Here is a 15506-nt window from a genome sequence, read left to right as displayed (position 1 = left end):
GTCGTCGTTTGAATCTCGATCGGTGCGTGAGTGAAATTTTTCGTACAATGTCTAAAATCGCGTGTATTTTGGCACTCACGGTGCTTCTAGTCGCTACCACACAAGGTAAATATTTTTTTTTTATTTTAAACATTTTTGCTTCACATCCGACGCCCCGAAGCGCTAAATTATTATTGTTTATGTGATTCGTGATGCAGCCTTGCCTCAATTTTACGACGGATATGGTCCTTATGGCGGATACGGTGGTTACGGAGGATATGGCGGATACGGTGGTTATGGAGGATACGGAGGATACCCCGGTTACGGTGGATACGGCGGATACGGAGGCGGTTATAATGATTACTATGGGCATTATCCTCACTATCATAGTCACTACGACCACGGTGGACTCCTCCACAAACTCCATCATGCCTATCACGATATAACCGATACTCACGATGGTCATTTTAAATAAACAGTTTATCGTTGACCGAAGGTCTGCAGTCAGATGGAGAAAAAGTTTATTTGGTGCTAATAAGTTTAATATAAGTTATAGTGTATAACATGACTGAATGTAATATATTTTTTCACTAGTATTACATGAGCTCGTTTTTTGATTTAGAATTACCTCATTTTCCGTATTTTTACCAATAATAATTAGCTTCATATCTTTATGAATAAATATTCATAACAGTTCGTAACAAATTTTTCAATGATTTCTGATGCACGTATAAGTATTTTGTGGTCTGATGTTTTTCTCGATTCAGCAAACTAGTTCTCGATTCATTTTTTTCTCTGATATAACAAAAATATATAAATAATTTGAAAACTCATGATATCGAAGGGTGATTTAGGAGAACGCGAAAACAAACCTGCAAGACTGTGTAAACCGCAATCGCTTGCATGTAGAGGCGAAAAACAAATGTACACATGCGCAAATGCGATTCCTCATGCAAACCACGCGGCGAGTGTGTACATACAGCGTCATGTATATTATTATATTCACGAGGTGGTAAAAGAGCTGTACGCGTCGATGAAAGACGCGCGGAGCTAAAAGTCAAGCCGATTTCGAGCACACGTCTCTCTTTTACACTTCTCTCAGGTACTTATCGAAAGGTAGAGATCTCTCGTCTCGTCTCTCTCTCTCTCTCTCTTTCTCTCTCTACACCTTTACGTTTGTGAGTATTATTACTCATATAGAGACAATACTTCGACAAGGATTGTGTGTGTGTGTGTGTGTGTGTGTGTGTGTGTGTGTGTAGAAGCCTCGCTGTATAGTGGGTATTACGAGAGACAGGCGAGGAAATTGTGAGCGCGAGCACGCGTGAACTGTGGCTGCTGCTGACGTTGGGGCTATTGCAATAGTGTAAATCACGAGCAACATAAACGGCTCGACGGAGATAATATTTTCTTAACACCTCGTGAAAAGGAGCTTCGCGTTGCCTTAGGTTCAATAATTCTTTGAGTATACAGATACAAGGCTTTCCAATATTCGTGCATAGTACGTGTATGTGTGTGTATAAATAAGCCACTGACAGGTTGAGGCGGTAAATTTTTACTCCGTGATTGCTGCTCCTTTCGACTCTCGTTATGAGCACTATGATCGACCAGGAGATGTATATAAGAGCATAAATCGATGTACGTATCTCTATTTTGTATATTGCCTGCATCTATGCGCGCATTTAGTCATTCGTTTTTACCTTTTCGATATGAACAAAATGAGCTTTTCGAGCGGATCATTGGTTTAATGACTGCGCATCAATGCTGTGTTCTCATGAATCAAAACCACATATACTCACACACACGCGCAAACGAGCATAATTACGCTGCACCTCTAATGAACATGAAAATGTGAAAATAATTGGCGTACCAAAAAATTCTCTTCTATAGAGCGCGTATACATCTCGCGTAAAAACCTAACGACTGCGAGGCTCATTTTTGATCGTCCGAAAAGAGCCGCTGGCTGCAGAAGTATTATATACACATATATATATACACAGGCGGCGGCGTCGGCAACCGTTGCAAACATCATCGCGGCACGTAATTGACTGTACACCGCATGGCGCCAGCTCGCTGCAGTGCAGATCGTCCTCGTGAGCGCACGAACTTTTACCTAGATGTATCGTCTGCGAGCGTAGGCGTAATCAGTCATGCATAATCGAGCGAAAAAGATTTACTTTTCCGAACGCCTGCGTACGAACGTTGTACACATCCAAGGTCGATAGATGAAGAGGAAAGAAAAAACAACAACAGCAAACAAACAAGAGGCTGCTCTAGGCTGCGCATGATTACAGTGCCGCGTGCATCGCGGCGCGCGCTACAATGTGCATGTATATAGTATGTATATGTACTTATAATGGCTGCTGGATTATCCGATGCATTACCCTGAATCTCGCGCATGGGATATTAGTCCCATGGTGCAGGTAAAAGGTATAGAAATTGCGAGGCGCCTTACTTGCCTTCCAGCAACCTTTACGTGAATGGATAGATATTACCGTGCTGGTATTCATAGTTTTCCAACTAAAGAAAAGTTTAATGCTTTCTTGATAAACCAGTTTAAAATATCCACTCGACGTTGCATCGTTAAGAAAATTGATTTTTGAAATTCTTCGATTTGTTTGAGTGCATTAGTAAGAAGTTGAGCTGAGAATCTTGCGTGTTTTTTTGCTAATTTTACTATTTTTCTAACAATATATTTTTTTTATTGAAACTATGAAAAACAATTGACATTGAAATCATTATATAATCAACTTTTCATCTCATTATCGAAAATAGATGAAACTCATTTAATAGCACATTACTGGGAAATTAATCGATGATTTGAATATTTATTGCTCTTTGACTGAGTAATTGTTATAATTGATATTTCTCTCCCCAAAAGAGCAATCAAGTGACCCCTTTCATTGCTCGGTCATCAAGGGACGGATATTATTTATAGTAGAACAGCAGACGGAAATTTAGGACGATTGATTCTGTGATTGGATTCAGTTTTTTTAAATTTTTTATATATTCATTCAATTATTTTCGAAGAAGTAATTGTTAACGTAACTGCATTAAACCATATTTCATCAAATTTCTCTTGTGAGAATATCAAGCTTTTGCAAAAAAAGTATCTACAAATATAAAAGATAATGATCCACGTTGTCGGCTTTCTTTTCTTGTTTTAATTTTTTTTCTTTGTTTCAAACCTGCTATATGCATCATGGATAGTTTAAGTCTGTAATGGCTTTTAATTACTTCATATTGGGGTTGCTGCCTACCGCACTGGCGCCATCATTTTATTATCGACCGCTGTTTTTTTACCATATACACACTCATTTATGTACATCATTTCAAAAGTACATTAGCAAGAGTCGAGCATTTTTTACGGCTCTTAATGATATTGTTTTGAAAATAAAATTTAAGATTTTGCTTTCAAATTAATAAATTTTTGCATTCGTTTGATTTTTTTTTGTTCGCACGACAAATCATTTACTACTTTAGGTTTTAGAAAGTACCCGGCTATACAAAAGAGTTCTAACGACGCGCTTAAACAGAACTGTATTAGCAGCAGCGATGAATATTAATTACCAGTTTGACTAGAGCTGGTAGTGGAAAGTTTGCGTATAAGAATACATACTAGTTCGTGTGAGAAAAATTTATCCATTAAAATAATGTAAAAAGCTCATAATATTGTTATTTTACAAAAAGTTATTACGCAAGTTATAAATTGTTAATTTATTAAAAGGCATAATCAAAGCAAAAGATGAAATACAATTTTTGGCGCTTCATAATTCACACCAAGAAATAAAAGTCCTTATAGAGTCTCACCTCACCACTAGTTGACACTATGCAGTAGATCCTTAGCATCATGTAAGCCTATTAAACATTCTGAGCATTTCATTTAAGGTTTTTACAAGAGAAATAAAAAGACAGAGAGAGAGAGAGAGAGAAAAAGGTGCGAGGCAAGAAGTGACTAATGCGTCTGCGAGAGATGAAGCTGCTGCTGCCGATGCCGCCGCCGCCTCAGTCGTTGTGCGTTATACTCTACCTGTATGGCACAGTCGAAGTCGCCGCGAGTTCAAAAGGACCCGTTGGCGCCGCTACCCCTCGTAACATCGCTATACTTATCCACGCTCGCGCCGAGTGGATGTAAAAAATTGACCATTGGCTACTCTCCGCATACACACAAGCACACGTGCTTCACTTACATGACTGATTGCTCGCACGGATAGTAATAATTTTCAAAGATATTGGAGAGATAGATTTGCGAAAGACTGAAGAGAGCTAGTAGTACGTTTTGTACGCGTGTGTGTTACAAACGTGCCATTCATCAACTTGGAAATTAATTCGTGCATTGATTGTGTGACTCGATATAAATTAAGACGTCTCTTGTGTTCAGCATAACATATACATATTCAACGTGTCCTTAAAAAAAATTATGACAGGCGTATACATTTTATTCCCGGCTATATATGCGGTAAAAATCTTCACACCCTTGACAGGAGATGATTATCATCACAAATCGAATAATTCACACGTAATAGCAACGTAAAATTGATGGCTCTCAACATCTTCATCGGGTACTCAAAAAATAGTAAATTACAAAACGACATCAGTGAGTGTAAAATTATTCTTTAATTATTGAGATCGTAATCTATGACATGTATGCTTTCAGATTAGCCGGTGTTTTGACACTGTTTAATTGTAAACATAAATACTAAACAACCTATTTGGATTGTGTTTATGAGTTCGTATGGAGAAATAACTCTGAAATGTCCGAGAGATGACGCTAGTTCACTGAATTACGAAAACTCGAGCATGAGGCCGCGGTGGCTGTGGGGCTTGAGCTCTTGCTTCTCAACCGAGAAGTCGGGGGTTCAAATCCCGGCGGTGGGCTGGTTTTTTCCCGAGGNAGAGGTGAATCACCTCTTATACTTCTGCCACTCGGCCGATCGTGTGTAAGTGTGCGAATTTCAAAATAAATAATGTTATAAGCGCGCTATCACCGATGACGACCCGAGATCTCGTCGTAAAACGACTTTTTTTCTCTCTCCTCTCGCTATTTTTTCGTCTCGAGGCAGGTTGATTATTACAGGCGCGATCGCGGTATGGTAAAAAACAAAAAAAAAAAAAAAAAAAAAAACTCGAGCATACACACGTAAAGCGAATTTCAACACAAATCCAAACATCATTGCTAGATACATTTAAAATTTAATTTTAAAAAAGATACATCATCGTCATTGAAATTATGTAGTAAAATCTTTAATCTGTTTTCTTCGGTATATGCGTGCACAAGATGTGCAGTCTCATTACTCAAGTTTGTATATAAATCAGAAAAATTACTCCTCTTTCTTGGTACTCGTTATAAGTAAGTTAGTCCCCTGCAAAATAGCTACGATTAATGCTTAGTACAAAGTGCAGAATGTGAACTTGTAATTATATTTTTTAAAACAATACGAGCCATGATACACACGCTATGCATAATGCAAACGTTTTTATAAATGCCTGCAGGGTTGATAATTGCTGCGCTACCATACAAATATATGTAATGTGCACTCTCTTTCGTATAGTTCGTCCCAACTGGATTATTGATAGCATTGCATATTCATTTTGTGCAAAATCCACGGCAAAAACTCAGTGTAATTGAAAATTTTCCCTCGACTTCAAGCACGCAATAAAAATTAAAAAAGTACATTAGCTCTGCTTGATTCTTAAAATAATTTGACTTGAGACAACGATTTCATTATAAGCTCGTAGACTTGAGAAGTAAATGAGAGCGAGAAAGTTTGTGTGACCCATTTCTGTTGTTGTTGTTTTTTTGTTCCAACAAGGATAGTAGAAAACGAGCGTATGTACGGTTCTGTAATAGACAACAACACACGTTAATTCCCCGCCTGCAGTGTCTGAGTACGTCTATGCGCCTAACAAAATGAAGAACGCGTTCGCACACGAGCCTGGTGTATTTTAGCGTCGGCGCGAGTACAGCATAAGTATATACACTCGGAACGGTCGGGCGCACCCGTTAACGCCCTGGACCACCTAGGGGTAGTTATGGGCGTAAGTCGAGGAGACGCCCCGACAAAGACTTCCGACGAGGAGAAGCTCGCGACGACGCGTGCTTGGTCGACGCCGGAGCGTAGTGTATACGAGTGTACGTGAATATACGTGCATTATCTCGTATGTATATTCGTTACGAGCGTGTGCACCGCTTTCCATTTTTGATTCAATTTTCCGCGTTGTATTCGCATCTGTGATCGGCTCTAACGAGACTTCATTACTTACTAGTGGGCGTCGACGCACGAGTGACGGCCGGCTCGAACTTTGTTTCGATCATGTGCTGATCTCCGTACGCGACGACGCGTGATGGGCGCGGCGTTTTTCAATTTCCAGCTTATCGTCGCATGCCATGTGAGAAATAAGTTAATTTGCCTGAGGGTTCGATGATCGCTCGTACATATGCAGTGCTCGTAGTACCGCAATTCACGACTCTACGAGCTGAAAGGAGGATTATCGTAATCCTCTCTCGAAATGAATCAATTTATTTCTTTTCATGACATTATTAGTAGCCGTCACATATGTGTTGAAATTTCACATAAGAAAGGCTTAATCTGATTTAGGTACTTGAACACAAATGTGCGAAATAGCCCCGAATTCTTGTCATTTTTTGCAAAATATTTTTCTGGAAATCTTACAATGCGAATAACGGTTGTATACTTGTTGTCCCCTTGTCAAGCTCAAAAACGCGAGGAAATCTTTAATTGTGTTTTTCAAGTACTGAACTTTTGAATAGATGCAAATGTTTGAGGATTACCATCTTTTAAATAGGAAGTGTCTGTCACGACGAGGCTGTTGAAAGAATGAAAGTCATAAGCAATGACGCGTGAACTATTCAACTTTCAGTGATATTTTCACACCAATCAATCAAATTGAAATGCCACAAGTCACTTTGACAAATCCATTATATTGTGTCTGAAGAGTTCGTTATTAGTCCAGGCATTGTTTTCTTTGTGTAGATCGTGTTTTGAGAAAAATTTGATTCACACAATTTTGATAAAATTAGACACTATTTGGCCCAATCAAATATTTTTATTGTGAAAATTAGTTTAAGCACTAGTGAACTGAAACAGTAATATTATCATGTTCAAAATGCAATTTCATCGGTCAATGCAATATTACCGTCGTACTTTGAGTTATGCAATTATTTTGACTTTGCTACTTGCAGATTTGCAGGCTAGTATACTCGCCATCTAGCGGTAAAAGTTGTATTAAGAATATTTATTATTATTTATTAGATACTTATATTCACGAGTATATACTTAAATATATGAGTATGAGTTTGTAGTACTCATACAATACAGTATCATATACTCTAATTTTAACCTCTGATTTTTACATTAAATCTGCATTAAAATTAAAGTTTTTTGAGTCAGCGTTGAATCTACCCCATTTGACACGACCTAAAAGGTACAATGGAATTTTAAAGTCCCCAGGAAAAAACGGTTCGTTTGCAGTTGCGTCAAGCTCGCGCGCATGATACAGCCTCGGCACAAACGGTCAACGGTCTCAAATGCAGCCGCGTATATACGTACGCACGTACGTACGTTTGATCGGGACCTGTAATCGGATCCGCGAACTCGAACGTAGCTCGTATCCGCACGCATATACAGTGACAAAAAGCGAGAGAGAGAAAAAGAGAAAGAAAAAAGGCCATTCATCCCTCGAAAAGAGAGAAAGAGAGAGAGAGAGACATAGTGCGCTCAGCTGCGCTGTGCTGCTTCCGGTGGGCGTGAAACGCGGAAAACGGGTTTCGCGATCGAGCGCGCGTATATATACTTCTCTCCCTCTCTCTCTCTCCTTCTCTCTTTTGCTCGTATTGTCAAATCGATCGAGCTCTCTTGCGCTCGCTTTTTTGTCCACCGCTGCTGTTAAAAAAAAACGGCGGCGGCAGTAGCAGCAATGGCAGCAACAGTAGCCAAAGAGAAAAGAGAATTACAGGCGGCAAAAGGGGTTGCTCTCGGCTCGATCTGCAGATCTCAGAGGCGGCAACTGTCAACTATTATACCGCTGAAACCGAATTATCATCGCGGGAGGTACGGGGCTGCTGCCGCATACACATATACTGCTTTATAGTTGCGAAACAGCCTTTGGCTCCTAGTGTAATTTTGTTCACGTGTAATGTCGTCGTCGACGTCGTTGTCACGACGAATGGCCCTCAAAAAAAAGGTCGATTGTAGGGCTCCGGTTTCTCAAGCTGCAGCACGTGCGGCCAGCAAGCTCGCCTCTCGCTCGACCCCATGATGGCATGATATTTACACACAATCGGCTCTTTGCTGCGCTACTATGTGGCAAATTTACTTGCACCCATATATACATAGCGCATAAAACTCGAGAAAAGAAAAGGAGAAGAAAGCTTCGATATAAACTCTTGGACTCTTGCGTGTTTTTTTTATCCATTGTTGCATGCAGCTCCTCTACGTATGTTTTCGAGTTTTTTTTTATGGGGATGTTCTTTGGTCGACTAAGTTACGATTTTATACTCGAGGCGCGGGTACCCGAAGAATTTCAAAAGTCTGCTGCTCTTTGGCCATGGGTATGGGTGTGGCAGTAGCTTTCATGCAAATGGCCTATTTATTTTATTTTAAATGCTATTTTAAAGACTTGAATGGCAACTTTGCGACTGCGATACGTGCTAAACGCGTACAGCACTCTGCAGAAACAGAGAAGTAAATCATTGGCTCACAGCAAGATGAGTAATAAACCGCCGCAGTAGGATAGGACATTCCTTCTTCGAGTGATTTACATAATGCTTAACGTATCATTAATGTTTAATTTTTATTCGATTAGTGCATAAGCGTAGATCATAGGCGACATTGTAGCGCTTATGAATTTCGAATTGCATGTGTCGTGCGTTTATATATCTCCGATACCATTGAACAAACAATTGCGCGTAAATAAAAAGGGAAATGAAATTTTACAACGAGAGAAAACCGCGATGAAAAGAGCCGAGAAAGTGAAAAGTGCGGTCATAACGTGCACTTGGTCGCACTCGCGGTCGCTCGCGCGCGGCTCTGCCTCTGTCTCTCTCTCGAGCAGCTCGGCAGCTCGTCGCCGTCCACGTGGCTCGATTAATCTCTCGAGATTAAAGCGAGAAGCTGGTTTCTCTCTCTTTCTCTGTGTTCGTGGCGCGCGCCAGTGCAGCCTTATAATTGACATCCCGGACATCGCGAGGATTGAAAGTTGCGGTGTGTTCGCTGCATACACGATATATACAGCTATACGTACAGTAAGTCGAGAGGGAGAGAGAGAGAGAGAGAGAGAGAAAGAGCAGCCAGTATAATTATTGTAATTCAGCTCGAGCGGTAGGAGGACAGCTGGGAGGTCCCATTGGCTACTTTATATCATGATTCTGCGGTATAGTGAGAGCAGCAGCAGCAGTAGTCTCTTTACCAGATCTCCGTGCGAGTATCGTCCGGTTGTTATTGTTCTTTTTTTACACTTGTTTTGTATATACACACAAGTCGAATTGCTTCGTTGCCTAATTTTTTTCTTTCTTGTTTTTTTCATATCATTATTTATATATTGACGGACTTATGGGAGGTCTTTCGCGTAATAACAAGATGCACCGGTTGACATTTTGATATTTAGCTACTGACTTTTTGCCACTCAATCTTCTTTGGTGCTCTTGGAGTCGAGGAAACTCCAATTGAATTTCTTAGAATTTAATTGAAACTGTAAATGTACGAGCAATGTTTAAATATTTCAACGGTAAGGTATAAAAAATTTATAACGAGTAGTTCTTTCATGGAAAAATTAATGATTAAATTTAATTAATTGCAAAATATGAAAAAATTTTATTGCAAAAATATGAAAAAATTTATTACAACGATTTTAACACATTTTGCAAATCGTTGTGTCGGAGTTAACAAACCTGGTCTGCTGGCCAGGTGATTTAGGTACGGCCTACAAGGCTTCGCTATTGGTTCGTGGCTGGTTACGCCTACTTCAGTCCTACATATGTGCTGCAATCGCCACTCGAGGTTCACATCACCTGCCGTTAGATGGCGTGCGCTTAAACATTTTTTAGCCAATTCGGGCTCTTGCTACGTTGAATAATTTAAAAATTAGAAAAACGCAAAAATTTAATTTGATAATGATAAATGACTTTTCGCAGACTTTAGTGTTCCGTCATTTGAATGCATGAAAATTCATGAGCTATGTAAAGATCGTGCTATACTTCAATTCGGTCTAATATTCATGAGTCAGAAAGCTGCGAGCGTCGTTAATGCAAAATAACGCTTATTATACGAGCGCATACGAGAAGTATGTGCAATGTACTTTGGCATTAGTGGTGCGCATTATCCTCTTAATTATTTGTTGTGGATGCTAATGGAAATTCTATAACGTGTTCAGTTTTTATTGAAAGAATTAGAGTCGCTCAGTTTATTTCATAGCATATGAATTGGTAATAATAATTTAATTATGAAATAATAGTGCGATAATGATTTAAAAAAAAAATGTTTTACAAACTTTAGTTTATGTACGCAAGCATAAAAAATGCCTCTACAAATCAGCAAACATTTGATTTAAGAAAAGAAAAGAAAGATTCTGTATTCTTTATATTACACTATTATTTACAAGTCGAAAAGAGCAACGCTTGGAATTGATAAGTTTACGCCGTGCCTCGATCGCGATAATCTCGAAATAATGAAGCATATCACTTAACAAAAGTGAGATCTGCATTCTACATTATTGTCAGCATGAGACGATAAAAAGCTTACATTATACATAAAAGAATCGGAGATGCAGATTGATCATGGAAGCATGTTCAAAAAAGAGGGTCGATTAGAGCATACGAGTTATGTGCGTATACCCGTATATATATATATACGATCGACACGCTGCAGAGGCGCATATAACACAACGTCGGCACGCATCGCTTGTCGTGCTGGGATCCCCCGTTGAGTCAATATTAGCGAGATGAAAGGAGAGAGATAACACGGCGATATTGAATGTCTCTTACGTGGTGTTGGCAGCTTCGCACCATCGACATCACCGAGTCTCTTCCTTTAAAGTCCATATATAAACATATTCGTTCGAAGCCCTTAACCCGCTATGTATGTATGCAAATCGGGCTCGTGTCCTAAACCCCCAGTGAGGGTAGAGTCGAGACTCGACGCAAAAGGTATGTCCTATGGAAAATCAGTAGCTGCTCGAGAAGATGAACGATGAAGAAAAAAAAATAACGTTGAATTTTTTCGCGTACGAAATATGCACTGCGCAGATTGGCCCGCCCGGCGTTGATTAGCTCGAGCCCATATGGATTGAAATTGCATAACGATGATTAATTTGAATATTTGCCAGTCATAGTCGATCGATTGTCTATATACTCGTTCATTCTAACTGAAATCGACATCGATCATCGACTCCGCATGGTATATAAAAGATCGAAAGGGTGAATTTTAAAATCGGCAATTATATGGAGAGAGAGAGAGAGAGCCAATGAAACCGGGAACAATGAAAGGAAGAGAGGAAGAAGAAATATCTAGTAGAGGACTCGCGAAGCTTGTTTCTCTCTCCTTCTCTCTCTCACACTTTGTGATGTGTCTGTGTGTCCGTGCACGCGCTCCGGCGTGTGTGTACACAAATCCACGAAAGGCCCCCCATCCCCCGTATTGTTCGGAGCACTGCGCGCATCATCATTGAAAAGCAGCGATGCGTATGCACATTGCCCAGCGCCGCGAAGGTGCGATCTCTCGCACCAGCACCTAATTTTCAGCGATTTATTTAGCATATCAAAGCGACGCGATGCTGCAGGCCCGTTTTTGTTTTCTTCGAAGCGACGACGACCCCCTGCAGACATAATTATCATCCTTTTATTGCGTCTATATATGTATGGTATATGTAAAAAGAAAATATACGGAACTGCTTGGGGGTATAACATGACTCCTTTCCTCATGTAACGTCAAAGAGTTTGATTGGACGTGAACAGTTTTCATTCGTTTCTAAAAAAAACCTTGAGTTTTTTCGAATATTGAATAGTGCAACTGATACGAGAAAATGAGCTTATATCAATTTCTACCGATTAGAATCTGAAAGCAAACAAAATCTTGTAATAACAGTGTGAACGACTACGGACTGATAGATCTCCTTCACAATGCCTTTGATAATTATATTACAGGGCGAATATATCTGATGCAAAGTAAGCCTATAATAGTCCTTGACTCGATAAAGTTTCAAAGAGCAAAAATCACCCTTAACTGGCCGATAAGATCGCGTCTCGCGTATGATGAAATGTAATCCCTCGTCGATATGGAATAATATAATTGTTGCCATGAGGCGCGCGGAGAGAGCTCTCAGCTCTGGCACGTGCAACAGCAGCCACACTTACTTTATATACATAGGTGAGATTTATACTATATACACGCAGAAGGTGAATAGAGGCTAATTGAAAAGCTCGAAGAGAATATATATCAGCACTCGATCATCGAGTTTATTTGCAGCCAAGTCTACACGCGTGTGATCGCACACATGTAGGATATATACGGAGATCGACACGGAGCATATCTGTCATCGTTTGTCCCGCGAGCAAATTTGTCAGCAAATACATATATACGCGAGGGGATGCAGAGAGACATGATCGTATCGGCGATTAGCCATGCTAGTTGCTACCCTTGTACTGCGCTGAAATTCCCACGTCGCCCGACGCCGCCATCATCTGTTTGAACTTGCGCAGCGGATCTTTGCCTCATACAATGGTCCGTCATTGCACAGTTGTAATTCACGCAGATCGATTCGCTTAGTACAAATTGGACATGTTGATTTTTGGGTCGACGATTTCTCTCATTTTCAGTTTGATAGAAAAAATGAAAAAATAAAATTGATAACTTCTTGTTGTATTTTTTAGTTAAACATCAAGGCAATGTGTTCAGATAATATTCCGTAAAAAAGCAAAGTATACACTCTCTGCACGCGCGTGGATATTTTTTCGAAAAAATTTGACAAAAGAATCGAAATCTCGAATTTCATCGAGCTAATTCCCTTAATGCGTACAATGAGCCACGTATAAAATACTTGTTCGCAGCCACACCACACGGTCCTGATTTGCTCCCCCTCGTTACTACTATTATTTCCAGGTGAGATTTCTTAGAAATGAAAAAAATACTCACATGCCAAGGGTTAGTAAGTAAGATTTTAAGGAAAACGTATGTCGTTGAAAATTATAGTACAAAAATTTGTTAATTAATTTCTTTAGCCTGAAATAGCAAGGCTCGAGTAAGCAACAAATTACTGGAGTCTCTGGCTGGCAGAAAGAAAAAAATGATCGGCGCTACCTCCACGCGTATTATCCGATTCGAATCTACATTTGGGAAAAGTAATTGCCATGTATAAACCCGAGACATCATTGCCTCCGCGAAGTACGTATATAGAGACACTCAAAACGAATTTTGATTTCGAACGATTTCTGAGCTCGGGGGGTCAAGGTATACGAAGATATATAGGAGACTGTGCGCTGCAGTACCACGAAACAACTTAATAAGCTGCAGGCACAAAAGTATATACGCGAGCGCGCGCCAGCCAGCAAAGAAACGAGTACTCTTATGGGCAATACAAAGAGAAAAGCTTGGAGGTACTGACTGCTGCTGCTGCTTCTTCGTTTACGTATGCTCGCACAAATGCCATTTGCATATACGTCGATTACAGGCTGTGCGCGTACTATATATGTATACTACACTGTATTGAGTATCGTACCAGACACGTTCGGACGAATGCGAGGCTGCGTATGTGCGCCGCTTGAAAAGAGTAAATCGTGCTTTGAACGCCGAAAATTTTCAAATTCCTACCGAATACGCTCGGCTATACGTTGAAGCATTATGCGTGTTTATGCATTTTAACAGTCTAGAGTCTCAAGCTAGTATTTTTTCTTTACTTACTTAAAATAGACTGCGTGTTCAAATGTTCGGAGAATGAATATTTAAAATATTTCTTGGCGCTGTTTTATGATGAATAGGGTTTATTTTTTAAAGTTCGGTAATTTTTACTACGTTGAAAGCTTTGACGTTTTTATTATGGAAGGGTTGAAAAATATGTGGCCATTTTTGATTTCTTTCAATAATTCTTTTATTCAACATTAATTTTAACTTTTTTTTACGATACAGTCGCAAAACTTGCTTTATCATAAAGCAATTTTATATTAAATAACATACTCAAAAGTGTGTAATTTCGTTTCAAAAACAATAGTAACTTCCGCCAATTATATGGGTTGCATCATTTCGAAAAACTTAGCAAAACGAAGTCCTGAACTGAATTAATATTTTTTGATTGTGAATGAACAATTAATTTACCGTCGACAGCTTCGATACATAATACCAGACACATCTCCCATCGTTATTTGAATTGTAATATTTATCAGTCAATACGCGCCACCGAGAAATAAGATAAAGACACGTCGGCATATATACATCACGTGACTTGAGCTTTAATACATCCAATAAACGTTACGAGGCACATATGCATATCTTGGCATGTAACGTATACTCGAAAATCTTCGCCATCGCCGTCGCTGTCTGTCGTCCATATACATATGATTATCGTGTGCGTATAAACTAGCGAATGTAAGCAAGGCTAATATATGTTATTGCAACGACATCGATAACGCGGGTGCGCGCACACGAGCTTCTATATAACATTAATTTGCTCGAGCTCGACGCTTGCGAGGGAGAAAGAGAAGCCTCGAGCTTCCGGTAGCTTTATTCGATTCGTGCGTATGGCGCGTCTTACCGCTTGGCGGCAACTTGGATTTTTCTCACTCTCGAGAGCTTCGTTGATTCCTCACTTCTGTTTCTCGAGACGCGAATTATTATCATAGCACAACACCGTTCCGCGCCGTTTTCATGGTTGCGGTCGATAAACGGAGATTTGCACTGCCTTTTCTCTGATTATTGTACTTGGTTATATTTTTTTTTGTTAGCTCCCAGTCTTTGCGTAATGTGGTTTCGTATCTGCCCTTATGCACATATACGTTGGGAGGAAAATACGTATACAACGTAATTGATATTACGAACGAGTGCACTCGCGAGGGGACTCTATTATGCCTAGACGTACATCAATGCAATAGTCTACGCGACGCGCATACAGCGCTGGAAAAGGATGTGCGTGGATAGTTATTATTTTATTATAAGCCTCTATGTATATATGTACATTGAATGAAATGATACATACAGCCGTCTGTGCATGTGTGCGTGCCTGCGCCTTACGTATGCACTCTAATGACGGTGATTCGTTCTATTAATTTCACAGTTCGCTTTTGATCGTAATGCGAATTTATTGAATATAACGTATAATCTATCGCGTTGCGTGTGTGCGTTTTTTTTGTTTTTTTTCTACGATACGCCGCGAAGTATTATATATACAAATTCAATGTACTATAATATCCAAATGTTTTCAAAAATTCAAAAAGATTGATTTTGTCGACACGTATTATGAGTCGAATTATACATCGATACTAGAATATGGAAATGTATATCATTAACAACTGGATATAGATT

At 39.6% G+C, this 15506-nt stretch overlaps 1 protein-coding gene across 1 annotated transcript; it reads left to right on the top strand.

The window, feature by feature from the left end:
* LOC106650899 (neuropeptide-like protein 31) lies at positions 1-496 on the top strand. The gene is made up of 2 exons (XM_014369156.2): positions 1-105; positions 198-496. Exons 1-2 carry the CDS (start codon positions 48-50, stop codon positions 452-454), a joined length of 315 nt encoding a protein of 104 aa, XP_014224642.1. The 5' UTR covers positions 1-47; the 3' UTR covers positions 455-496.
* Positions 497-15506: the final 15010 nt, after the last annotated feature.

Source organism: Trichogramma pretiosum, unplaced genomic scaffold (assembly GCF_000599845.2).
Source record: "Trichogramma pretiosum strain Unisexual culture from Peru unplaced genomic scaffold, Tpre_2.0 scaffold19, whole genome shotgun sequence".
Taxonomy (NCBI): domain Eukaryota; kingdom Metazoa; phylum Arthropoda; class Insecta; order Hymenoptera; family Trichogrammatidae; genus Trichogramma; species Trichogramma pretiosum.
This window is presented reverse-complemented; position numbering and strand designations above follow the sequence as displayed.